Source organism: Erithacus rubecula, assembly GCF_903797595.1.
Source record: "Erithacus rubecula genome assembly, chromosome: 1".
Classification (NCBI taxonomy): domain Eukaryota; kingdom Metazoa; phylum Chordata; class Aves; order Passeriformes; family Muscicapidae; genus Erithacus; species Erithacus rubecula.
The window spans coordinates 33,291,886-33,318,254 of NC_136658.1; the positions used below are offsets into that span (position 1 = coordinate 33,291,886).

The following is a 26,369-nucleotide window of genomic DNA, read 5'->3' on the forward strand; positions in this document are numbered from 1 at the left end:
GAGGTGGGCTGTTCTGTGCAGGTTGTAACTGAGTAAAGCTGATAGTTGACTCCTTTTGTTGCTGGATTGTTGCTGGCAAGCAGCGGCATAGGTAACAAAAAAGCAAAAACTAGCAGGAACAGAATCCTATGAACTTTCCAATGTATTATGTTATTGTTAAAGAATAAAATGGAAGATGAGACTAAGGGAAAAGCACACTTTGAGTGCTTATCTCAAAAATGTGGGGCATTTATTTAAAAAAACCCAGCATTTAGGAATTTTTTGTAGGGATAGATTTTCTTTTTATAAAGCAATCTAGAAAGTTTAAAAACTTGTACGATGTGTCATCAGAAGAAAACTGGAAAAATAGATTGGTCAGGAAAAGGGGAATAATTTACCCCTTGGTAAGACAATACCAAGATTGCTTGGTTAAAGAACTGAGAAAACATTCCTGTTCTGCAGGTAGGAAACAAATACAGAGCAATTGTTTCTATCTTTATTATTAACTTAGAAGCACAGAATCTTGTATTTTTAAAATTTTTTAATATTGATAATTTTCATGCACTCATGTTCACTAACTCATTTTCAGTGCTTTAGATTCAGCCACAGAATTTCAGAATGGCACTGCAAAATTGAGGATCATGCAAATATGGCCAAACACTATGTAATGGGGAAGAGAATCTATGGTTATTGTCATAAATGGTCTGGGAAAAAAGAAACTGAGAAGACAAGTTTTTGCTATTTATAGTTTGTCCAAGATTGTAAAAATGAGAGCTGATTCTAAAGTTGGCAGAAGTCTCATGACACTGTTCCACTGATGAAGTGGCAAGTAATGCAGTGCACATAGGGAGAAAACTCCTCTTTTGTATATGAAATGTTGGAATATGATTTTTTAGTCAGACAACAAGTTGAAAATATGAGGAAAATACCAGTTCCACATTTTGTAACTATTTAGCACCCCCATTTCCCTTACTCCCTTCAATTTAATGTTAAAGATAATTGGGAAAGGAATAGAGGATAAAACTGAAAAATCACTGTCATGCCACTGTGTAAATCATGGGTGTACTGACAGGTTTACTGCTGTCTGCAGTTCTGGTCCTCTTTAAAGTGTAATAGAAGTGGATAAAGTAGCTTGTGGAAAAATAAAGATTGCAAAGGTGTTGAAGAACATGTGTAAGTGGAGGAGCTACATTCAGTAAACTTAGCCTGAGGGAGAATGAGTAGGAGACAAGAAACGTAGAATCGTGTTTGTATGAAGAGGGGGAGTGGTGATGAGTTATTTACTTGAAATACAGGAATGAAGGGATGCCAAAGAAAACTGCTAGCAGTTCAAAACAAGCTGATGCACACAGATGCAAAGCTACACGGACAATTGGGATGCCAGAATCTTTCTCGTGGGCTGCAGGAGAAACTGTGGGAAAAATAATTCATGAGGGCAATCACATATGGAGATCCTATATATTATTCTGGCAGATGTGCCCTGGAATTCTTCAGACACTTGTTGCTGGTGGTTTTTCAAAACCAGGAGTTGAACTAGCTGTGTTGTGGACATCTTCTTTGTGGACCTATGCTCAGGCATCTAATGCAGATGTTTCTCCTTCAGCCTGTGGAGTGGTAATTCAAAGGCTTTTTACACCTACATCTGGAGAGGCAGGTCTTGCACCTTAGGCCAGTTCAGTTCCAGTAGCAGGAAGGCATTTTGCCATCTGTGTAAGCCAAGGAACAATTCCCACAGCTGGTGGGGTGACCTACTGAACCTCCAGGAGTCCATTGCAGAGCTTGCTGAAGACATCCCTTCCCTTCCCACTGCCTCTTGCTGTGTAGGCTCTTACCTGCATATTTATTTTTCATTCTTCTGGCTGTCTATGGAATAATTAATTGATTGTACATAAGCAGGATTTTCTCTCTAAGCTTAATTCTTAATTCTTCTTACCTTATGTAAACCAAGGTAAATCAGGCACTAAAGAAAGTGCAGGGAAGCCACATGGCATTTGGAACTTCAGAGTGTATGTGGTGGAATCCCTGGACAGGTGTGTTTGTTGTTAGCACCCAGTTACACAGAGATGATGGTGCATGCTTGGGGGAATGTGGCTTACCTTACCAAATCCTCTGTTAATGCATACAGATGTGGAAAGTACTCTCTTCAGCTGAGCTTGTGTCCCTGACAAATGTGGGAGTCTCCCTTCCAGTGCATGGACAGGGAGGAGCTTTTAGTAGCGTGATTAATAAGACTTCTGTAACACTGATTCTGTAGTTTTGCTTTACATTGTCAAATAAAGCAGATATCTTCTCTTTCCTTCCTTGCTACTTTAAAAGTACTTGGATTCTTTAATTGTCATAGAAAGTATAGGCAGGAGTGATACTTAAAAAAGAATATTTAAAGAAATATTTGATGGTTTTAGAGAACTGTGTATATGAGTTCTGCCTGTAACTATTAATTCTTTGTTATCTAGGAGAAACAAACCTGGTGAGATACTTCTCTTTTTAAGCTGGAAGGATGGAAAGGACTTGACTTTGTGACTGAAGAAAGGAGGAGAGAGTTTCTTTTATTAATTATGGAAAAGTCTTCTTTTGAGTGATGGCAATTTCCTCAGTTACTTCTCAGTGGGAAGATAAATATGTTATATGTGGAATCTTTGATGTAACTAGTCTATAGTAGTCTAATAATAAGTAGTCTAGTAATAAGTCTGTAACTTTATTTAATCATAATAATGTATATTTCCTAAATAATTTTAACAGGAAATTGAACCATTTGGCAATTAGGGCTGCTACATCTTTCAAAGGGTTAAATGCTAATTTTAGCTAGAGGCTTTTAAGCAAAATAGATTACATTGACATTTCACTTAAGTAATAGATACATCTTTCTGTGACACATCTGATTCTTTGGTAATAGTATTAAAAATTTCCTGATTTTGATTGAGAATGTTCAAAATGATAGGCTTTAGAAACTTGTTTGTATAAAAACTTAGGAAAAAGGGAGTTCTTTTGATTTTGATGGGCTTGAGCATCTTTTCCATATGGATTCAATTCACATTTTTATCGGAATGTGGAAGTCATTACTCTGACATCTGAAACTGAGGTAGCAATAAAAAAAATTATCACAAACAAGACAGCAGACACAAATGATTTTGTGTTTATTACTGGGTGGCCCTCTTTCCCAAAGTTAATTGGTTCCAGATATTTCAGAATTAAAATTGTATTGTGACAAATTTATTTCTGGTCATATTTAACTCGAGTCCTCTCAGTAAGGAGGCTTGAACAAACAGAAGAGTTGTCAACCCACTCATGTCAGTCTCCAGTTTTTGTTGTAGTAGCTTTAATCCCAGTGATTTGGTTTAATAAAGACCACTGAGAAAACAAACACTGGTGGTGACTGCACTGCTCTTGTAAATTATTTATCGTATCTCTAAGGTTTTACTGTGGCGTAAGTGCTGCTGTGTTAGCTTAAATCGTTCACAAATATGTCATGTTGGATTAAATGCCTGTGTAGAGTTTATGTGTGCCTGGGAGCAGTGCTTCCTGCTGTCTGGGGTGGGATTGGGGTGTTTGTGTGTGTGCAGCTGGGGGCACACAGACCTGCCCCTGCTCTTATGGTGAGTGGGTGACCATAGCAGGCTAAAACACAAAACCTGGGGTTTCATGCTCTGCTTCCAGTACAGCAGATGCTGCCTTACACAGGGCAGTCTCTGTGAGTGCTTTGTGGTTGTAGACATTCCGTGAGGTCTTGGTTGTGGGTCGCTGATGGGATTGGTTTGCTGCTCACCTCAGGCTGTGTTTGTTGGAAGCCCAGGGGCTTTGCCCAAGGGAAGCAGGAGCCTAGGGTAGGGTGTGCAGCACCTCAGGTTGTTCTGCTTATGATTTGGTAGGATGAATTTTCTGTACAAAATAGAGCATGTTTTCAAATAATTGCAAATAGGAGACAAGTGTGGCTAAGTAGCATCTTAAGTGTATATTACACACATTGTCATACATATGTCATGTGTCTTCCTGTACTGTAGTGTACTCTACTGCTGTTGTTATTCAGAATATTTATTGGATATTCATATGCAGATATTGCATAACAGTAGCTTTCTTTTTTCCATTTTAAAACGAAACTTGGGCGTGAAAAGCATTATGAAACAAAAATTAGTATTAGCATTTACTGTTCCTATCTTATCAATATGTACCTCAAGCCTTTTTTTGATCCTGTAGGAAACAAGCCTGTTTTCAAATTTCTTAAACTTCTATTACAGGACTCAAGTTTTAATCTTAAGACTTTTAACATTTAGGGTTTGAAATTGCTAAAGCTGTTTCTGACAAGTAATGGAAGTCTTGCAGTTGTAAACTCAAAGGTGGAAATTGCTAAGAGTTAATTAACTTTCTCTTAATGAAAGGATCTAATTTGTACCTCAGTATGCCACGTTCTTGGAAGACAGTCTTTTTCCTCTAAGAGGTTGTCACTTATCAGCTGTGATACACTGGTAATAAGGTGCACATTTGAACCCCCACATTTTATATGTATCTGTATATTCACACCTGGTGGAAGGGAAGAGAAAGCCTTTGTCCTTTTGTATGTTTTCCAGAATTAGCAGTAAGTAAAAACGTTAAAAGGAAATTTTTGATTTGTGTAGGCATGGGTTTAATTAATACAAGTCTATGTTCTGTAAGTGTTGTGTTAGTAAAATTTATGAAAGAGCACTAAACTGCATTAGGGTAATTTATGGCCCAAATAAAAGTCAGTTGCTAAGGTAAACTAGTATAGAAACAGTGTAACTAGGATAAAAAAAGTGAAGAACTGGAGTAAATTGCAAACATTGTGAGAACAGCGATACAGTTCTTTCTTTATATTCACCCAAGCAAGTGCAAGTTCGTTTACAGTATATTTATTAACAGTCTCAGGCTAATAAAACAACACTTACAGAGCAATTTTGGACACTTTCCAGTTCTCTGTATTGTGCAGTGACAAGTTAGGCCAGTACTTTTTTTTCTTTATTAAGAAAAAAAAAGGAATCTGTATTTTTGGCTCCTTTATAAGGTAGTTAAATGTGCCATTTGGCATTTCAGAGCACTGCTTTGCATTGTGCTCAATTAGCACGGACGAAGCAATTGCAGCACCAGTTTCAGAAATGTGCCTAATTACTATAAACCACTGAGGGATCCATTCATTCTGTGTTTCTGGCTCTGTGGGTGCCAGCCACAGAGACTCCAGCAATTTCTGAAGCCTAATCCCGAGTCACTTCTCCATGTTTCTGTGGCACTTGCATTTTGGAGCCTGTAATGGGGTCTGGCTGTTTATGACCGTGCATTGCTCTGCAACTGTATCTGTAGTATTTTCTGGAAATGAGACCTTGGTGCATAGGGAGGGATTGAGAAAGACCCTTCAGCTCTTTCTGCACACACACACTTCCCTCTTGGAAAAGGAGGTGCTGCCATTTTATGTTTTATTTTAAATTATTCTGACTCCCTCCACAGAGAGTCTTTATTAATTATGGAAAATATGGATCAACTTTTGGAATAGTATTTACTTGTAGCCTCTACTAGTCATTATGATTGACTGCCTAGTTTGATGACAAACCTTTCACTTTAGCCTTTTTTGGACACTTCTAGTTGGTAACTTATTTCTGAGCTACTGGGCATTTAAATCCAGACTTAAGGAATGTGAGTGTTGGCTAATTGCTTTGGTAAGATGTGTATTTGGAACAACAACACCACATTGCTTTAGTTGAAGCTGTTTTATTTATAGGCTTTTGTAAAATGATGGTTCATCTTTCTCTCTTTCTACTAAGTGAAGGAGTTGGCTGCTACCAGAAAGTTTTCCTGAATAGATACTTGTGTGAGCATAAAGCCTGAAACAGAGCTGTCTTGGGGGAGTGTGTTATTGTTGACAGTTCATGCTGACAGTTTTTCTTGTCTTTGGATTATGCAAGTTCTTTAAATGCAAATGAAGCCCGTCCATTTTAGCACCAGGGTTTTTTTTTTCTCCCATCAGTGAAAGGATGAAACTTTAAACATGTGATAGATGAAAGGGAAAAACTTGTAGTGAAGACATCACCTGATATATGGTATTTTAACTGATCATGGTGCTAGCTACTCTTAAATGTTTACAGAACAGGGGTATCATTTTTTCAGACGTCTTTTGAAACCTTTCTGAAGAGTGAGCCCAACTGAAAATTTCTGATTTATGTTCTCATTTGACATTTTTGCACTTACCAGGATTAATTTGCTCATTTGATGTGGAGCACAGTGTGTTTTAGGCTCATTGGTTGTCTGCTGTGGTTTCTAAATTGTTTTCAGTGTTGCTACATTCCTTAGACAATTCCTTGTTCTGTAATTGTGTAGTTGTAATTTATGTACTTTTTCCTTAAGAAATATGAGCTATTATTTGGCTGTGCTAACATACAGGGTGGTTAAGTGAACCTGTCTGTGCAATACGGTGAAGTTTATGGAACAGACCCTCTACATGTATTAAACCCTGCCAGGAATAACTGTACATTTTGTTCTTTGTTAATGATCTTCTTTCTTGTTATTTTGTACTTGGTTAAAGTGTTTGCTGTAAATCTTAAACTCTCTGTAGTTTTTTTTAGTTCATTACATGTTTTAAAATAAAGAGAATAGGAAAATGTAGAGTGAAAAAACTGATCTGAGTTTATTCTGAAGAGATTCTGTTTGTTTGTCCCTGAGGTGGAAGCAAGCAAGATTTTGAGCTATATTTGAATTGAAACATTGCTCATTCCCAGTAAAAGATTATAGATGTCTTGCAGATTAACAACTGCTCAGTTTCTTAACTATAATATTGGTGTGTTTGAAAGTTCTGTAAAATACAGGTTATCAGTTCCTCCCTTGGCTTTTCTCTGATATTTGTCACTTGCAGACTGTAAATATTTCACAGTCTCTTGAAATTTATTCTCATAAGTCAACTCAAAGTGACAAGTATGGTAACTATTTCTTGGATGAGAAGTAGAATCACAGAAAATAATTTGTTTGGGTTGTGAATGCTTCAAAAAGTATTTAATAACTTCATGTGATTCAGTGTTAGAAAGCTGAGATGTTCATCCTTGACTACTTCCAAATTTCCCTGGTAACATTTTTTACCACATTGGAATTGTTCCATACATTCTCAAGACAGTGTATGGAAATAACTATGACAATATTCTTTATGACTATTGGGAGGTAAGTATTATTCCTCTTTTGGATGAGGAATTGCCATGGTAATACCATCAGGACCAGATTTTTAGGATCTCTCGATTGAGGGTCTCTCACCCTTAGGAAAGAAGACCATACTACCTATTTACCGAAGAATCCTTTCCATTGCCTTGCCTGATGTCAGATAAGAAAAACAAAAGCTAGAATCCAGCCCTCCTTTGTGCACTCTACTTGTTTTACCAATAATCTCATTGTGAATTCCTTGTGATTTGCTTCCCAAATTTTAGAGAAGGAGAGGGGTTTTACAGACCTGACATTGATTGCCATGTAGCTTCATTTCCTTCTTTTACTGCTGTCTATAGTAACCATCTGAATTTTGAAGGAAGTCTTATATTCCCTGAGACAACCCACACATGAAAGTAGAAGTCAAGTTCTATATTTCTTGAGTTAGAGTAGGCTACACTTTTTTCTCATATACAAAACCATTATTGTTAGGATGACAAAATTAGTCTGAAGCAATTACCAAGTCATTATACACCAGGCAAGAATATTTCTTAGTACGAAGTCAATTCCCTACAGTAGTTTTGGTTACTACAGTGTTCTTGAGCAGTTCTGACTGAAGGCCTCTCTGGATCTAATGTGTTTCAGGATATGGGGATTGTAGCCGACTTCATTTCAAGTGACTTGAGTCTGAGTCTGGCTTGTGCCTTGATTTTTGTGAGGGCATTATACTAGTTCATCTTGCTAGAGGTGGTTTCTTCTGCTTTGACATTTGCTGTTTGTCCTCTGGTCATGCAGCTGGGCTGGATGCAGTAATTCATCCATTGCAGGGTCAGGCCAGCTGCCTTCCCTTGGTGGAAAACATTCAAGAGCGAGAAGGAGGAGTAAACCATCTGGCATGACAGAGAAACAGAAGTAAAATGTTTTAGATTTATGCTATACATAGGTAAATCCTACAGATTTGTACATTTAGAGTTCTTTAACTACAAAATGAGAGGTGGTGAGTTCTACTTTTTGTTTGAGCAGATTTGACAGATTTTATTACTTTTCACTGTTGTGCATGTGTATAATGCAGCAGGGCTTGTGGAATACAGCTGCACCATGGCTTCTGTCAACAGCCTTAATGCTTAAAGTAGACATGACTTTTCTGATAGTGTATGTAAAGGAGAAGTACGGCTTCCTCCTGAGATTGGTCTTGTGATAAAAGTTTCCTGCTTTTCTCAGAAAGAGAAAATGGCATGCATGCATACTTTCCTATGGGTCTTGCACTGCTTGGCAAACAAGAATGATTCTTAGATACAGGAGGGATTATTGTTGTGTCAATTTTGAGTAAAAATGCTTGGGAAGAAGAACGCTTGCTTATTCAGTTTGTCTGAAATGGCTTCACTTGCAGAGTGTTGTGCAGCCCATAAGTGAACATTTCTATTAGTTACTCATGGCTAAAATAAGAACAGCTTTCTTGAGAATAGGAAGCATTTGCTTCCAGTGCTTTCCAGTGCTTCTACCAGTTCTCAAAACATTATTCTAAGCAATGCAGTTTTTTGCTCTCCTAAAAAGAAAAAAGTTGATTAAAAAATGGTTTAGAGTGCTACATTACTACAAATGGTAGCTAATTACCATTTCCTATTGTAGTATGCAACTTTCTGAATTTTCTTGCGGATTATTTTGTATTAAGTGGTTTCAATCACAGTCAGCATCTGATTTAGTTAATTGTTTTTATAGATAAGAGCATGTGATTAAAAAATCACATTTTTTGTTAGGTCATCGCCAGAACAGAACTATTATTCCTCAAAAGCAATTTAGCTGTTGTCTACCATCAGTAAAACTTTTCTAGGCAGAGTAGAAATGCATTTTTATAAACTGCCCCAAAAATGAAGTAGTGTTAACCTATGTGTTCTGTTTTTAATTAGTTCTGAAAGATTGTGTGACAAATACATGTTTAAACAATGAGTTTGGGAAGTGAGTTAAGTGTCTCATTCAAAGTCGATGTAATCTGTGGTATTGTTTGTACCATGGTTATGATAAGTCACTAGTTTGAAAATTTTTTTTGGATTAGATTCATATTAGTTTAGCGCATAACACTGTGAGTAAATCACAATACATGGAAACAAACCAATCGAGACAAAGAAATTTTTGTTCCATTTGCAAATAGAGAGAGCTACTAGTTAAAATCGCTACCAATGGGAAATGTAAAAGGTGAGGTAATCCCCTAAAGAAAAAGGGCCCTGGTTGTGAAACACATTAAATGTAAATCTTGTAAAACTTGTAGGGAATGTACTGAAGTACTGAATTGAACCCGCTCAGAGTTCACGCTAATGAGAAATTCTGGTCAATGAAGGCAGATAAAGGAATTGTAAATGACTGTTTAAATTAGTCTGGAATTCCAGAACATGTGCTTGGATAATATGAAATAAATCTGTCTAAATATGCAGCTTTCATTAATTTATTGGTCATAGTGAATGTCTGTTACAAGATCCACAGCTGCTGGAATAGCTTGCTGGTGTTTAAATCTCTGCCATTCAGGGGTTAGAATGGAGAAGAGAGATAAGGATCTTTCGAGTTTGCTCTCTGTTGTCCCAGTAACTCACCAAGGAACCATGGTGGACCATGAAAGCTCACCTTCTTTATCTTGTGTGGCAGAAGAGTTTGGCTTTGCTTATTTATAATAGCTTGGGAATGAATTCTGCAGAAACATCCTGGTGCCTGTGTCCATGTCACACACTCTGTCTTCTCGACTGTTGTGTTTCTTTCACCAGTGTTCTTAAGATGAGGAGAGTGAGGTGCTACTAAATCACAGCAGAGTCAAAATGGATTGACAGGCAAAGATGTAGTAATAAGTGTAGGATGGTCAACAAGGCCAAGTGTAAGATGCTGCACCTGGGTTGGGGCAATCCCAAGCACAAATACAAATTGAGCAGAGAACGGATTGAGAGCAGCCCTAGAGAGAAGGACTTGGGGCTGTTGGTGGATGAGAAGCTGCACATGACCTGAGAATGAGCACTCACAGCCCAGAAAGCTGGCCTCATCCTGGGCTGCATCCAAAGCAGCATGGGCAGCAGGGTGAGGGAGGGGATTCTGTCCCTCTACTCTGCTCTTTTGAGACCCTACCTGGAGTGCTGTGTCCAGCTGTGGAGTCCCCAACATAAAAAGAATATGGACCTACTGGAGCATGTCCACAAAGATGATAAGAGGTCTGAGCACCTCTCTTGTGGGAGAGTTGTGGTGGTTCAGCCTGGAGAAGATTCCAGGGAGACCTCACTGCAGCCTTTCAGTACTTGAAGTGGACTTAAGAGAAAGATGGGGACAAACATTTTACAAATGTCTATGGTGACAGGACTAGGATCAATGGTTTTAAACTGAAAGAGGGCAGGTTTAGATTATATGCAATAAGGAAATTCTTTGCTGTGAGGGTGGTGAGGCACTGCAGCAGTCTGTCCCAAGATGTGGCTGCCCCATCCCATGGAAAGTCTTTAGGGCCAGGTTCAATAGGGCTTTGTGCTGACTTGTCCAGTGGAAGGGGTCCCTGCCCATGGCACAGGGGGATTGGACTAGATGGTCTTTAGAAGTCCTGTCCAACTCAAACCATTCAATAATTCTGTGTAGTGTTGGAATTCATTACAGCTCTAGACTCAGGGCAGTGTTGCCCTTTTATTCTAAAAACTTGGTGACTACATCAAGCCTTGTCAGACCTGCTGTTTCTGCATGTTGTTTCTCCAGCAGCCTTTGGCCAGGCAGCAGCAAAGTTCTCCTTGGCTCAGTTTCAAGTGGGATGGAGGGAGAGGGAGCATGAGGAGTGCTCTTCTCACTGTTTTGGAGCTTCAAATCTGATTATTGTGCTGCCCCTGAATCCTGGTGGGGGTCATTGACTTTGCAAGCAGATGTGCTTGTATATCCCTGGTCTGGCCACACTGGTCTTTCAGCCACCATCTTTTCTGCTCTGACAGAATTACTAATCAAGACCAGGTTTGACAGTTGTCTCGTGCTTTTTGCAGGCTGGCTTGCAACTGTGTGCTGTTCTTCTGCTGTGTGATTGGAAAGAAGGAAGCTTTTAGTTGGCTTCATTTCTCAGATGCAGAAACCTCTGCTCCATGATGGTGGTGGGGCAGGCTGGCTTGGACCTCCTTTCTCTGGCATTTCTGTCAAGGCAGAGGAGATTAAATGGCCTATTTCTCCAGTTTCCCATGCTGGCTGCTGGCCTGGTTTGTGGGTAATTCCGTTCATGAGCATTATACTGCTGGATTTTTTTTTTTTTTCTGGCTTTCTGATACTTAGTTAATTGCAATGTTGAGCCCTTCAATCCTTTGTGCAGAGAAAACTAGAAAAAGGTGAAAGTCAGTTACAGGCTGGGACCAGGAATCCCAGTGTAAATACCAAGCATTTTTGGGAGGGGGTTGGGAGGAAGGGAAGGGAGAAAAACAGGTAGAGGAAAAGTCAGGAGAAGAAAAGCAATTACCATGATCTTGGCAAATGTTACAAATACCACAGCTGCAGACTACTGGGTTCAGATTAGGATAAATACATACAAATGCTTTTATTTAATTCTTTTAGTAGCATATATTGTGAAATTATTTCCGTACTTGTTTCATTTCTTGAGGGTGTGTTCTTCAATTTTAAGTTATAAAGCTCTTCAAGGAGAGGCTGAGATTCCTGAGCTGGACTGCAGCGGGGAGGAAGATCAGGATAGTTTAGTTAGGTAGAAGGTAGAGGTAAATTAGTTAATAAGATTTATTAACTCTGAAAGTGCTTATTTAGGCCAATGAGCAAACAGAATTTGTAAATGGAATAGAAGTTACACTGAACTGTGTGTAAATTTGAACCTATGTTTACATGACAAATGTGCAAATGCTCTCAGGAATGAACAAGACAAAAAAAGCTACTGTGGTATTAGTCTTGTTAGTTTTAATACTGGTTTATTTATGCTATTATTTATTAGTGATGTGTTTTGCACATCTCCAAACCTCTAGTTAAGGAATCAACACATGTTTATTATTTAGAAAAGAGAAAGATTTCCCTATAGCACTTTTCCTTATAAGATACATGGCCATGTGTGTGCTTTGTTAGCACAAATGTTGGGTAAGCAGAGGAGAGGGAGATGAAACGTTATGGGATGTAATGGTGACTGTTTGATGCAACACATTCTGAAAGCTGAATTTGGGAAAAAATTAGAGATGTTTTGGAAAAGGGATAAAGGCTTTAATGAACTCTGTGAAATATGCTTTATCATGGGGTTTAAATTGTTTAGTCTTTAGAGAGTTCACTGTTGATGTGCTTTTATTGAAGGTAAAGGCGAGAAATTATTTGATCTATTAATGGGTGACTGATAAGAGCTTGTGTCTCATGGCTGTCAAATATAGGCTGATCTACTCATTGTACAAATAAGGTTCCAATAGTTCAGTAATGACAGTAGAGACATTCAGAGTAAAAGATGGAGGTATATGGAATTCACATCTGTACAAGGGAATTAATTGGACTTTTATGGTTTTTCAGAGAGTAGGAGTTTACATATCTGTCTTTTTAAAAGCTTCAGTTGAGCTTCAGTATTGTATTTTAACATATTTAAAATATTTTAAATCTGTAAAGTATATGGCGATGCATTCTGTTTTGGTATTGTGGTAATTTCACCAAAAGTTGAAACAATAATTAAGCTCCTAAGTTAAATCTGTCATTTTGAGTAAGGTTTAAATGCAGACAGTTGCTTTACATTTGACTTTTTGTGGACAGGATTGAGGAACAAAAATTCAGAATCTTCTGTGTTTTCCTAGTCACATTTGCTTCTGAATCTCACCAAATCGTTTTTTTTTTTATTCTAGCACTCATTCTTGTTTTCAAAAGTTGTGTGGTGATTAGATAATAAGGGCTATAACAATAGTTCATATATAATCAAGTTGAAAGATTGTTATTAATGGTTTCAGATAGACTGTCAAAACCCTTTTTTCATGTCACTTGCTTTTCATGAAAAAGCACAAATTTTACAGACCAGAGCTGTCAGCTAACTATTGTATTCAAGATCAACTAACCTAATAGGAGTGAGAAAGTGTCTTTTGTGGTATTCCATCTGTTTTCATTCTTATAAACAATTTGCACCTTTTTCATTTTAATTGAATTGTTTTGGGTTTTTTTCCCTGTTTTGCTTTGGGTTTTTAATGCACATATGAAAATAGATGCCAAAAATTTTCAGGTGATTAAAAAACGTACATTTCTAAATTCATTAACTTGTGGGATCAATCTCTTCACTGCTTGCATTTGCAGTTTTACCTTTGGTAAAACAGTAACTATTCTGATGAATTATTTATTATGTGAGATAATTTTATTTATATTTTTAATTTATTGTGAATACTTAGAAAATTCAAGACATCTGGAACCTAATGCAGTGTTTCTCTTCTGTTTTTCCTACTGTTTCCATCAATAATGCACAATTATCTTCCATTTCAGCTCTGGTTCATACAAATGGTTTCCCTTTTTTTTTTTTTTTTTTTTTTTTTTTTTAACTCGCAAATAATTTGGTCAGAAGCAATGACTTTGTTGGAGCAGGAACAGTTGGTCATCTTTGTCTGGAGATGACATTAGAGCTTGCACAGAGTGGTAGCAAACACTAGGCTGCCATTTCACATCACGTGTAATGTAACACACTACACATTCTTCACAACGAGCAGCAATTTTAGGATTCAGTAACAATCATCTTGGCAACACATTTATTTCACACTGAGATCATTAAAACCATGTGTTGACAATTTGCTTTCTTACGAACCTCTGACTCCCATGGCTGAGTAGAAGGCTTATTCACAGTGAATTGAATGCAAATAAATCTCAAGTTTTTACAGCTTTCTAAAATATCTGATTATGTTGTAATAGTTAGTGAAAAACTGTTAGAAATTAACTAAATTCCTAGTCAGCAGTTTCTTTGAGAATAGTATTATTATTTCTTAAATGGGCAGGTATGCCTAGTTTGATTTGTGACAGAGCAATACTCTGTATATTTTTAGCAGTTTTAATACAATGAAATGAACTTACCATTTTAATATACTTAATATCTTTTAACCAATTATTTTAAATTAAATCCTTTGAACTCACCTGTCTTTAATAGACTTAGTCAATATTGAAACAAGTTGTATGCAAATATTTTGCAGCATGAATACTGACTATTATACCAGTAACTTTGGTAGATTTGAAATTACATACCAAGAATATGTTGGGCAAGATGTGTTCAATAAACTGGATTTTTAGTCAAAGTAGATTTGATGTCCTGTAGGGATCCTTTTGCTCTCAGCAATATATTATCATAAACAGAATTTTAGTAAGTATGTGAGATATGCAAGAATATTGTTGTTATATTGCTGTTGTGGTTCTTTATGCACCTTTTTTTTCCTCTATTGTTTATGCAGCATTAAGTATGATGGAGTTTGTTTCTAAGATTCCAAAAAAATGCAGTTCATGTATATTTTGACTTTCTCCACCCTTATACTTATTCTTCCATATCCAACATGTACATCTCGAATGCCAGCAGGATGTTCTGTGTTTTTGGATTTCTTTGTGTCTTGGCTTGTCACAGCTAGAAACTGCAGGATAGCCTTCCACTTGGCTGGGACAAAGCATTTCTACCACTTAGAGAGAATTTGAGGAATTGGGCTGTGTTTCTTTGGGAAGTAGAAGGAATTTACAGGTCATCTATAAATTGCATTTTTTTTGTGGGCTTGCCACTTAAAATGTTGTTGTGAAATGCTGAAACAGGTTGATCAGAGAGGTTGTGAGACCTCCAATTTTTGAGATGCTGTAAGTGGACCTAGACAAGATGTTTCAAGGGAACCTGAGCAGGACCAGACAGAATAATAGAATTGTTTCTGTTGAAAAAAGCCTTTAAGGTCATAGAGTCCATCCATTAACCCAGCACTGCCAAGCCCACCACTAAACCATATCCCCAAATGCCACACTGGCAAGTCTTAAATACCTCCAGGGATGGTGACTCAAACACTTCCCATGGTAGACTCTGTTCAAGTGCTTTTCAACCTTTCCAGGAAGAAACTTTTCCTAATATCCAATCTAAACTGCACCAGTGCAATTTGAGGCCATTCCTTCTTGTCCTGTCACTTGTTACCCGGGAGAAGAGACTGATCCTCACCTGGTTGCAACATCCTTTCAGGCAGTTGCTGAGAGGGATAAGGTCCTCTCTGAGCCTTCTTTTCCTCAGGCTAAACATCCCCAGCTCCTTCAGCTGCTCCTCATATGACTTGTGTTCCACACCCTTTCCCAGGGCTGCTGCACTTCCTTGGACATGGTCCAGTAAAATTCTGTTTGCTTCTGCATTTGCAGGGCAGAAGATAGAAATTGAAGATGGTGATGAAGCTTTGAAAAAACAGAAGTGTTACAGACTAATTTACATTTTAAGTCTGTTAGAATTTTGCTAGCTGATTACTTTTTATCATTAGTCTCTGTGATATGTGTGAAGGTGTTAAAAACTCTAAATGGTTGAAAATTACTCTGAATGGTTCTTCTTCCTTACTCAAATCTCCACACGTTCACGTTTTGTTTGCTTTGTCAAAAGAATGCAGACCTGAACTATTTACTGCCAGTGTCTACCTCCTTCACCTTAAAGCTTACACCAGCAGTAAGCTTGGGCTGATTACTGTTTAGAAAGATGAACTTTTTTAAGCCTCCTCTTGGATTTTGCAAGCTCTTTCTCCAGCCTTGTCATTGCCAGTCAATGGCCTCATCCCCACCACGCAGTTTGTGTGGTGCTGGTGTGTTTGTAGTGCTAATCTTCTTAGTGAAGGGTGGCCCACCGGAGACATCTGTGATGTTGCATTTGCTATTGCTGTGATTTTCCTTGTTTCTGAATGGTTTTGACATCTGGCATTAACGATGTCAGTACAAGTGTACTAAGAGAGATCTTTTACTAGTAGATGAGAAAAGAAAGTCACACACACCAGTGGTTTTCAAAAGAAACAAAAGCAGCTTATCTGTATTGACAGAATGCTCAATTTGGTTGAAACATCCCTAAAAATGTTGGTGAAAGAAACCAATTTTGTGAAATACAAAAGGTTGTGTGAGGTTCACTTCATCTCTCAGAGAAGAAAGGTTTGAGGAGCAGAATCACAGTGGAGCACTGCTCTGCATCCCTGTGGGTGTAAATGAAGTAATAGATTTTGCAGCCCAGTGTTCTGGAGTGCACACATTCGTTTACAGCTCTGTGGGGAGAACATAGGGTAATTAAAGGATCTTTTATTAAGTTATTTTCTGCAGAAAATTATTTAGGAAAGAGTAAGCCCTGCTTAATCTGTCTCTAAGAATACTGAGGAATTAATTTCAAGAGATGTCTTTGATATCACATTTACTTAGATACAGCTGTCTTAAGGTAGTGGTAGTGGGAACCCAGCAAGTCAGGCAATCATTGAAGCACTGAGATGTGCTTTTTTTAAATCACTGATTAGAAGGATAATCAGCTACTGAAAATTGCTTTTACTTATAAAACTTTCTAAATGTGTATTTTTTGGTGTTCTTGTTTTGTTTTGTTTTATTTTGTTTTTTGTTTTTTTTTTTCAAAGAGCCTGCTAACTTCTCCTTAACATAGGTTCTGAAATGTCTGGGTTTTTTTTAAATTAGAACCAGATATTAAAACTGTGTTTTTTTACTGCTGAAATTGAAACCAACTTCACTGTTTGCTATGGAAACAAGTTTTTAAAACAAATCTGTTTATGTGTGTGCTGATGTCCAATCTGTGAATTTGTCTAATTTGTGAATTTGTTCATGCCTTTTTTAACCAGCTTGTAGAAAGATAGATGGTACAGAACCTATTATAGTCTGCATTAAGCCAGTAACCTATACCTGTATAGAAGTATATGCCAGTTGTCTCACTGGATTAAAGAAGGGATTGGGTAACTAGCACAGAAAGGTATTCAACCTAATTAAAGATGAAAGATTTCCCCAAATTTGGTGTTCCCTGCCATTTGCACATGAGAATGTTGTATTTTGTAATCCCACCATTACTGAGAGGGGCTCAGGTGCTTTTACTGAAAGTGCTGCATCATACTGTGTTTTCATACTCATTTGTCAATTTAATTGTATATTATTAAACAACAATTTTAAAAGTAAGTTTCATGAGTTGTGAAATACCATATAGCTATTTTTTCCAGAGTACTCTGTTTTTACATGACAATTTCTGGAGGATAATTATTTGGGGCTAAGCATCTCTGACCTGCTCAAAGCATCTTCTGGAACAGCTGTGATGTTGCCTCAGGGATCATGTACTGCTTAAGTGGTTACTTAGGCTGAGACCAGAATCCTCAATAAGTCTCACTTTGCAATAAACACTTGCCTAAACTGTGCAGGTTGTTCTAAAGGAGTTTTAAAATGGAACTTCTACTGGAACTTCTACCTTCTGCTAGAAGGTAGCAGAAAATATAAAAAAAAAGTTATAAAAGTTGAAACAAATTGTCATGAGCTGTGTTGTGTGCTTTTAATAAGGAATTTGTCTGTGTTTGTTGATGCAGGCCACAGAAACATTGTTCCGAATGGCGGTAGCAAGAGGAGCTATCACACCTCTAAGACATGGAGAAGTAAGGCTAAATATATCAGCATTTTTTTGTTTCTTATTTATGCGTGATATAATGCTTTATTCATATAATGTTTTATAAATTCCTGGAAGTCATACTGTCCTCAGGTAAGTGAAGAGAGCTGGACTATATATAGCTACATTCCAGTGTTTTTCTGAAGGAGAACAGGAACTTAAATACTGCCCAGTCAGAAATAAAATGCTTTTCAAAGAGCACTCTATTCTCTTTGCTTCAGTTATTACTTAACTGTATGATAGAAGTGAGTCGAGAGGCTTTCAGCTGCTTTTCACTGAATTTTCTTTATTAAAGATTGTCAAATCTAGAGAAATTTACAGAAGGTCAGTATTCGTTACTAGGTAGCTATGGAGAGGTTACTTCATCTTTTGTTCCTTTCAAGAAATGGTAACTTCATGTTATATACAAAATGTTAATGTATTAATTATTCCAAAGAGAATAAAGGTATTTCAGTATTATGTTGCTTATACATGTTCTGTTTGTGGTGAACTTTTTTCCTTCTTTTATGGTTTTGTATCTAGTAAACATGATTTTGAACATTGATGATTAAATATCTCCAATATGAGTTGGTGCTATTTATATCTAGTTTGAATGTCATTTAAAAAATAAAATACTACAGTCAGTCATGACACTGGAAATGAGGAATGATCTGGGCATTACCACAGCTGGATGTTACAGTGTGTGGGGTTTTTCAGTGTTAGAACCCTTGTGTTTTCTCATGGTGTTATTATTTTGATCAAATTCCTAATAAGCTTGTGAAAAGTTCTTATCAGAGACACAGCGTTCAGTCTGGAATCTTGACCTACACGGACTGTGGAATCTCAGCTGTCTGTAAAATGTTCCTTATGCTGATGAGGTTGCTCTAATTTCTTTTTTGTGACAAAATAATGTATCTTTCTGTCAGTAGCTGAAGATATCATGTCCTGCCATTGTTTGTAGTTTTAGCTTTTCAGAAACTATGGGTCCTCTGTGAATTTTGTATACTGCTGTTTTCTACAGAAGAATGTATTGTCATTTCCAGAAGTGTAAACTACTCAATATGTGCATCCCTTCTAAATTCCCTGATTAGGTTTTGTTTTCAGTGGAGGGTACTTAATTGTCTATGTTTTAATGACCAGGTTGCCTAAAAGATTTATGTAGTTGCCCAGTCAATGGTGTGAATTATGGAAAAATAAAATTGTGGGTTTTTTTAAAAGAGTAACAAATTGTGCTGTTAGCAATCCAAAATACTGGGACAACTACAGACATAATGGTGTATGTTGTGAATGATATTAGTAATTTCTGAATCTGATGCATCTTATGTTGAGCTAGTTTAGCTCACTGATAAGGTAGAAAAAATTTTACTTTTCCTTCAGATATTCCTTCTGTTCTTTTATCAATTAAACCACCTCAAAGGGTAGAGAGAACCAGAGGAGAAGCAGCAACCTAAGTGGTGAGAAGATGTAACCATGGTTAGCAAGAAAGGAAATGTGAGAAAGTGAACTTCATGTTGGTGTATGGTCTCCAGTGATGCTTTTTCTGAGGTATTTCTGGGGCCTCAGTGGAAATGCAGTTAAGGCTAAGCTTGATAATTTATAAATAAAACATGTAATAATGGTCCAGAATTGGCTTTTTGTGTAAGAAGGCAGCGGGAAAAATGAGCAAATACCTTTTTTTCTCTCTTGTATTTTTATTGGACTGTATGCAGCAGAAAATGTTTTTGCTCAAGGGAGATCTTTTCATTAAGTTCCATTGTGTAATTATAATTTACTTAGTCTGAAAATGAGAAATTACATTATTCAAATGAAACTAATTTTTCCAGAAGAAACATATAATTATCAAGTCATACTACAATTTTTTTTGTTCTTCCAAGAAATTGCTGGATGCTTGCACAGTGCATAAGTAGAAAGGGAGCCAGAAAAAAAGTTGAATATGAACTAAAGTTGACTGTATTATGTTTGAGAAGTGTGAATTTGGCAGTGTAAATCAAAACAGATTGGAAATTGGAAAATGGAAATTTCAAAATATGGAGGCAGCAGTCCAAATGTGTAAACGTGCTGTTCAACTTTCACATCAGAACTTAAAAATGTTAACACCATTTAAAATTTGAGGAGGGTAAAACTGTTCACTGTTTGAAGGCAAAAGTCATGCCTGTTTGTTTTAAATTGATAAAAAAAATTACATTATTCTGTCTGTACCACTGAACAGATTAATGTGCAAACATTTCTTATACAGGCAAAACAGGATGCATGAAAAGCTGTCCATTCTGATCCAGTCGTCATCACCAGGTGGATTTATAAGTTGTAATATTGAATGTCCACTGGCAGTCCCTTTTATTTCTCCTTTCAACATTTCCTCATTCATTTGGCCTTACCAGGTCCTTATGCATATATAAATTTTGTTTTTCATTTATTATCCTTGAGGAAATTGAAAAATGAGATTGTACAGGTTTGGTCTTCCTACTTTTGCATTTGGTTTATACAATCACTGTTTGGATAATTATGCTGCCAAAACTCATTACCAAAATTGGGTGGATAGTGCCAAAAAATTATTTAACTGTGGAATATTAGTCATAGAAGTTCTTGAAGAATTTCCTCAGCAGTTCTCTTTCTCCTGGGTGGATTTAAGTGTAGTAGCATCCATGGGAGAGAATCAAACACAGAAGCAGAATTAATTCTCAGGATTCAATATCTTGTTGTTTATGTTAATTAGTTATTCCTGTCAGTTATTTTGTTGTGGGGCTGGAGCATGAGGCAGAGCCTTATTCATTTCTGTTACCACTTCTAGCTGATTCTCAAATGATCCAGAAATCGTGGGAGCAGATGTGATCACACTGAGTCCCATGGCTGTGCTTCTGTCCGGAAATCCTAATGTGCATTTCATTAATGACACAAGGCTGAGAGCTGTGCATCTGGGGAGCCCAGACCTGGCACACCTGGAGAGCATCTCCTGCTGTTTCTTCTGCTTCTGGTCTTCGTGCAGAGGCTCGGATCAGCTGCCATCAGCAGTGTCTGCATTCCCGCAGTGTCCAGCCTCTTGCAGACAGGCCTGCTCTCTCTGGCTGCTGGCTGATGTGGCAGCAGTGGTGGGGTTGAGGAAACAAGCACAGCAACAGCCTGCCTGCTGAAAGGAGTGAGAAGAGGAATGCAGGGAGGCTCCTGCTTCAGAGCTGACTGTTTGTGCTTTCCAGTTCTGCATTCTCTGGAGCCTCTGCTGCTATGTGCTGAGTGAGCCCCCAAGGGAGAGCTGTAAGGAGGAGTAAGGGTTGGCAGCAATGGGCTGTGAGGAGTCACTGAGTGCATGGCAGCAGGATGGAATACATTTGGCACAAGCTAAGAGCAGTTTGGTGACTATACAGAGAGAGAGAACTTCCAAAATGTTACTGGAAATGGCCAATTTTATTCACATTGCACCAGTGATATACCAGAGCAAGTGTGTCACATAGGATTTGTATATCCTGTGGAGTTACTGAACAAGATGGAGAGATCTGGTTAGGACAATGATCTCACAGGACTGATGTTCTCAGTCCCTGTAGAGGAGGAAAATGAATTCACACAGAGAAGGAGCAGGGGGATAAACTGAGAGGGTGGAACCCTTAAATGGAAAAAATGCATGGAATAGGCTGACATAGCCAACAGATCTAATGGTAGAGTTATGATTCCCAGAGAGCCACAACTGATACCAGCCGTGCATGATCTCTGTGGCTGTTAGCATAAAAAGTTTTCCTAGCCTAAAATGGCTTCCTGCCTTGCAGTGTAATACATGCAACTGTATGCATTGCTATGGCAGTACATACCCATGCTTAAAAGTGGACTTTGTTGGAAGAAGACAAGTCTTTGTTTTTGTTTAAAGCTGTTTTTAAGAGATTTCACCATTCTCTGTGGTTTTGGTAAATTCAGTAATGTGAAGTGCGAAGTTTTATGAATTTAGCCCAGATATCTGTAAAAAGTAATTCTGTGAGTTTGTCTTCACAGTTAATACCAGTGACGTATTTGCAATACCACATTTAGCTAAATGTTGAACAAGGGGGTCAGTTAGTATCTTTAAAATGTGCTTTCTTTAATAATTTTTCAAGTAAATACATAACAATGGGAACAGCAATATAAAATGCTCCTTTGTGCAGCACTGCTTTTTGTTCCACAGAGGTACTGAAAGTACCTTGGAAAGGAGGCTACATACTTGAAGTGACATTACTGCCAGCTCAGGTTTTCCCTGCTCTCTTTATTTCCGGTCCACTATGTCATAGCAGAGTGCATTGTAGACTTCTGGAAACTCACCTGTGGAATTAAAGTCATATAGACATGGACTTTTTGTATCATTAACAGTAACTGTAATTACTTTTTTATGAAGAGGAGTGTATTTCTTTTACTTGCCAATGGAGTGATTCAAAAAGATATTATGACACCTGTCATCATATTTAGTTGTGTAATGTGAAGATGTCATGGAACTAAGTATTCATTAAATGACAAGCTCTTTTCCATATGAAGGCATTCTAGGATTGTTAGTCTCTTGGATCTTTTTGTCTGGAGTTTTTTCCTGGCCTGGTTAAGGGTTGCTGGCACACTGAAAATGTGTATTTTTGAAATTTAATATGTTGCAAAACAGTGTGAATTTAATTTAACCAAATCATGTTTCTGAATGTCAGGTAAGATCACTAGGCTTCAGTATTAATTTCTCTTATAATTATCCACTTATATTTGGAAGGTATTTGCAAATCTAAATGGAAGGAGTTGGTTGCAGGCAGGTCTGAGTGCCTGTTCATCTAAAATGAGGTCTCTCCTCTGTCCTAAGAAAAGAATCTGTACTTTAATTTTTAGCTTTTTCACAAGAAATGTATTTTAAAAAATTACAATTAAGAAGATATTCTATAAGAGTCTTCTGAACCATCAATTAGCAAGTCACTTAAATTATTGGCATACATAGTTATAGTTTTCTCAAATCTATTTTGGAGTAGTATGGAGCGTGCCTTTTATAACTTCTTGTAAAGAAGAAGCAAATGGATAAAAGGTCTCCACAAGAATAGAAGTGTTTTATAGTCCTTTGGCTTGAGGTTTTGGTTTGGGTCATATGTGTCAGAAGTATTTTAAAATAGTACTGGGATCTGGAAAATTCTTGTGGCAGGTCACAATGGGTAACAGTTCAAAGGTAATTTAATTGCCAAAGACTGGCATACCTTATCTATGTTATCTGGAAGTAAGTCAGAAGTAAATAATTCTTCTGATTAAATGCAGTGAAAACTAAAGCTTGATTGGAGAAAGACAGAGAGAGAGAGATTGAGAATGCCACTGAGCCCTGGGGAGGGAAACCAGCAGATTGCCTTTGAGGTGTTCCAGTGTACAGGGCTTCAGTGCTGGTTTTGCCATATATTCAGTTGTGTGAAGGTGTTATTGTCTAGCCTGCTCTGGTTTGTCCAAGTGGTCTATGGGTTTCTAATTAATTTTTAGTCATGAAGAGGAAGGAAAATATGTTTTAAAACCATAGTTGAATATGAAGAGCTTTTCTGCTCTTTTAATATGCATTTTACCTAGGGATAGTCTGTTTCTTACTAGAAGTCTTCTCAAGCCTTGATGGAATATTGACCTGCTCTAAATAATTTTAAAGTGTTGTGATGGAGTTAGTTTGTTAGGGAATGTGAAAAATTAATTCACTGTAGGAATCATGTCTGGTATAAATTTAAGGTAGAAATATCTGAAAGTAGGAGAGTGGCTACCTATTTCATGTATGTAGAGAGGTGCCACTGTAGAAAGGTAACACACAAGTTTGGAAACTCAGAGAACTTGAATTTGAAAAAGAAGTAAAATAATATCTAGGTAACTCATGCTTTATGTTTTTCTTTTAAGTGTATGGAAAGTAGAGTCTCCTATTTTTCATGGAGTGGAACAATGGAATTTAGTACTTTAAGCATTTAGCATATGATGCTAGGTGTTGTTATTGTAATTTTCTTTAGTGCAAACTCATTGTATGTATTTATCTTAGAATAGTCTTTACTTCCCTTAATGAAGTGAAACACAAGGCTAAAAAGTAAATTAAATTATGCCCAGAGGTATTTGCCAGGTATGCTTCACCAAGAAACTATTTGTAGGGAGTAAAGTAAGGAGGGAATTACTATTTTAAAGACTTCTCTCTTTTTTTTTTTTTTTTTTTTTTTTTTTTTTCTCTTAGTGCTTAGCCTGTATATTTCAGATTTCTTACTGTTTTGCATCAGTAAAGCAGTGGGTGCATGGTGAAAATAGACAATAAAAATTAATTATGGCAACAAAGCTAAATGTAAGGAAATATATTTAGCTCCCAGTCTAGTTTATTTTTAAGTCTTCTATGTCATGGAATGAAGCTGTCATTTTGCTTTATACTTAAAACCTGCCCCCAGACACAACTCCATTGATCTGCAAGAGTAACAATCGTGTCGAGAGACTTTTACTCCTGTACATGAGCAAAGGCAGAGTAGGTGCTACTGGAGCTTGGTGCTTGCATAATGCTTCTTTCCCACTTTGGTGGTGTTGACATTGATGGATGTCAATTCTTTCTTGTAGTTGAAGAAATAGGCAACTGTAAGAAGATACATAACCTGATAAAGCTGAGAATTTGTTTACATTCCTCTAGGCATTTAAGTGTGCTGAGTGTTGCTGTAGCATACACATAGCTAATCCTCAGTTTCTGTGCGAGTTGTTTGATTCAAGTTGCTGGAAGAATATCTCTGCTACTGTCTGAATGCACACTGTTTTCACTAATACACTGCAGTGTAAATATACGTGTGTCAATTAAATCACTGCTGTGTGTACAGTCACGGAATCATAGAGTGGTTTGAAGAACATCTAGTTCCATCTCCCCCCTTGTCATGACAGGGACAGCTTCTATCAGACCAGGTTGCTTAAAGCCCCATCCCTGACCTTGATCACTTCCAGGAATGGAGAATCCACAGCTTCTCTGGGCAACCTGTGCCAGTGCCTCACCAACCTCACAGTAAAGAATTTCTTTCTGACAATAATCCAAATGTAGTCCCAGTTTGAAGCTCTTCTCCCTTGTGCTATCACTACAGTGCCTGATGAAGAAACCCCTCTTGACTTCCCTGCAGTCCCCCTTCGGATGCTGGCTGGTTGCTATGAGGTCTCCATGCAAACTTTGCTTCTCCAGGTTGAACAGTCACTTTGAAGGAAGAGGGTCTTAATTTTAGTGTAAATGTTACGTACATTCAATGATTTTCAACTAATTAAATGGAATACTCCTTTTGGAAAACAGTATTCTCATTTAATTCAAGTTATTTTATGCTTCTTGTCCATTTGTTAGACTTACTGAGCATTGCTGAACACACACAAACAAGAAATAATAACCATCTTTGGTAACTTTTAATTGTCCTGCATGTAACAGATTGCATAAATCAAAATGCAGTTTGAAATGTCTTTTTTGGGTTTCTGAAAAAAAAGATGAATGTGCCTATAGTCAGTAGAAAGCTTTTTCCATTCCATACAACCAAAACAATCATGTTGTGATTCTGTGTGCTAATCTGTGTTTAAAGACCTAAATTGTCAAACATTTTTCTGTAGGTATAAAACTAGAATAATCTTACTTTTATGGGCATATATACTTGATTAATATTTTATAAAAGTTAAAATTTACATTTCTCTTAAGCTGTAGAAAAATCAAATGACAATACCTAAGATAAGCAGCTTATAAAGGCTTAGGGTTTTATTGTTCTTTCCAAAATGTGAAGGTATGGGAAAATACTGTTGACAGGGAGGTTGACTACTAGAACTGGGAACTGATGCTAAAACCAGGATTTAGTATTTCTGGTGTGACATTATTTGGTGGCAGGGGGAAGAGAGGCTGGAGCATTTCCACAGGTTGTGATCCTTATTGGGTGACCACAGCTGGCTTTCTGGCTTTTTTGGACACAAAGAATGGTACTATACTCCAGTAATCTGAAACTATTTCAAACTTAAATATCTTAGATGTTCTTCCTTCTTTTAAATAACTTGTGTTGGTGAGGCCAACCCTGTACCTAAATAACAGCATGAGAACAGGAGAACAGCCTGGCCCGAGGTATTTAGGTGCCTTTCTGAATGCTCAGGAAGTTGTTACGGGCAAGATCAAATGCTATTGTTACATTCAGGAGTGGGTACTGGAGAATCAGGAATAGTGGATGTTAATGGAAATTAACATTGCAAAAGTTCTGTAGCAGCAGTCTGCACTGGCTTGTTTTAATAAATGTATTGTAATATTTTCACAATATTTAATCACTTAGGAAGGATTATATTGTCTTTGTTGACTGATCTCAGGGCAAGGTGATTGCAATAGGTCTGCCAGCAGCAGGAATGATAGAATGCATGAACTGCTGGAACAGTTCTCCCACTCTGAACCATGAAACCAATCTGTTCCTGGCAGCTACAATTTTATGGAAACTAATTCTTTGTTGATGGAATCAGGTGAAAAATATGTGGTTCTGATTAGCAAAACTCTGTAGAGTTTCTTGGTCATGGATAACATTCCTCTGGCTGTGTGCATGTGTTCAGATGTGTGTGACTATGCATGTTATTTATGTTACATATTTATCTTCTTATATGAAAAATTATGGGCAAGTTAGTTTTTTAAATATACTGTTTTTTAAATATTTGTACTATAATCGATGAAATAATAATCTAATTTTAAATATGTTTATTATGGTAGAATGAATATTCAGTTTTATTGTTTCTGAGTTTTAGAAACTCAAGCTTTTAAATCCAACAACCTTCA

At 37.3% G+C, this 26,369-nt stretch overlaps 1 protein-coding gene across 1 annotated transcript in view; it reads left to right on the top strand.

The window, feature by feature from the left end:
• TMEM135 (transmembrane protein 135) overlaps positions 1 to 26,369 on the top strand; it is a 164,662-nt gene that overhangs the window by 50,005 nt on the left and 88,288 nt on the right. Inside the window, exon 5 of the mRNA XM_079301087.1 lies at positions 17,586 to 17,651. Coding sequence (XP_079157213.1) covers positions 17,586 to 17,651 — 66 coding nt within the window. The remainder of the gene's footprint in view (positions 1 to 17,585; positions 17,652 to 26,369) is intronic.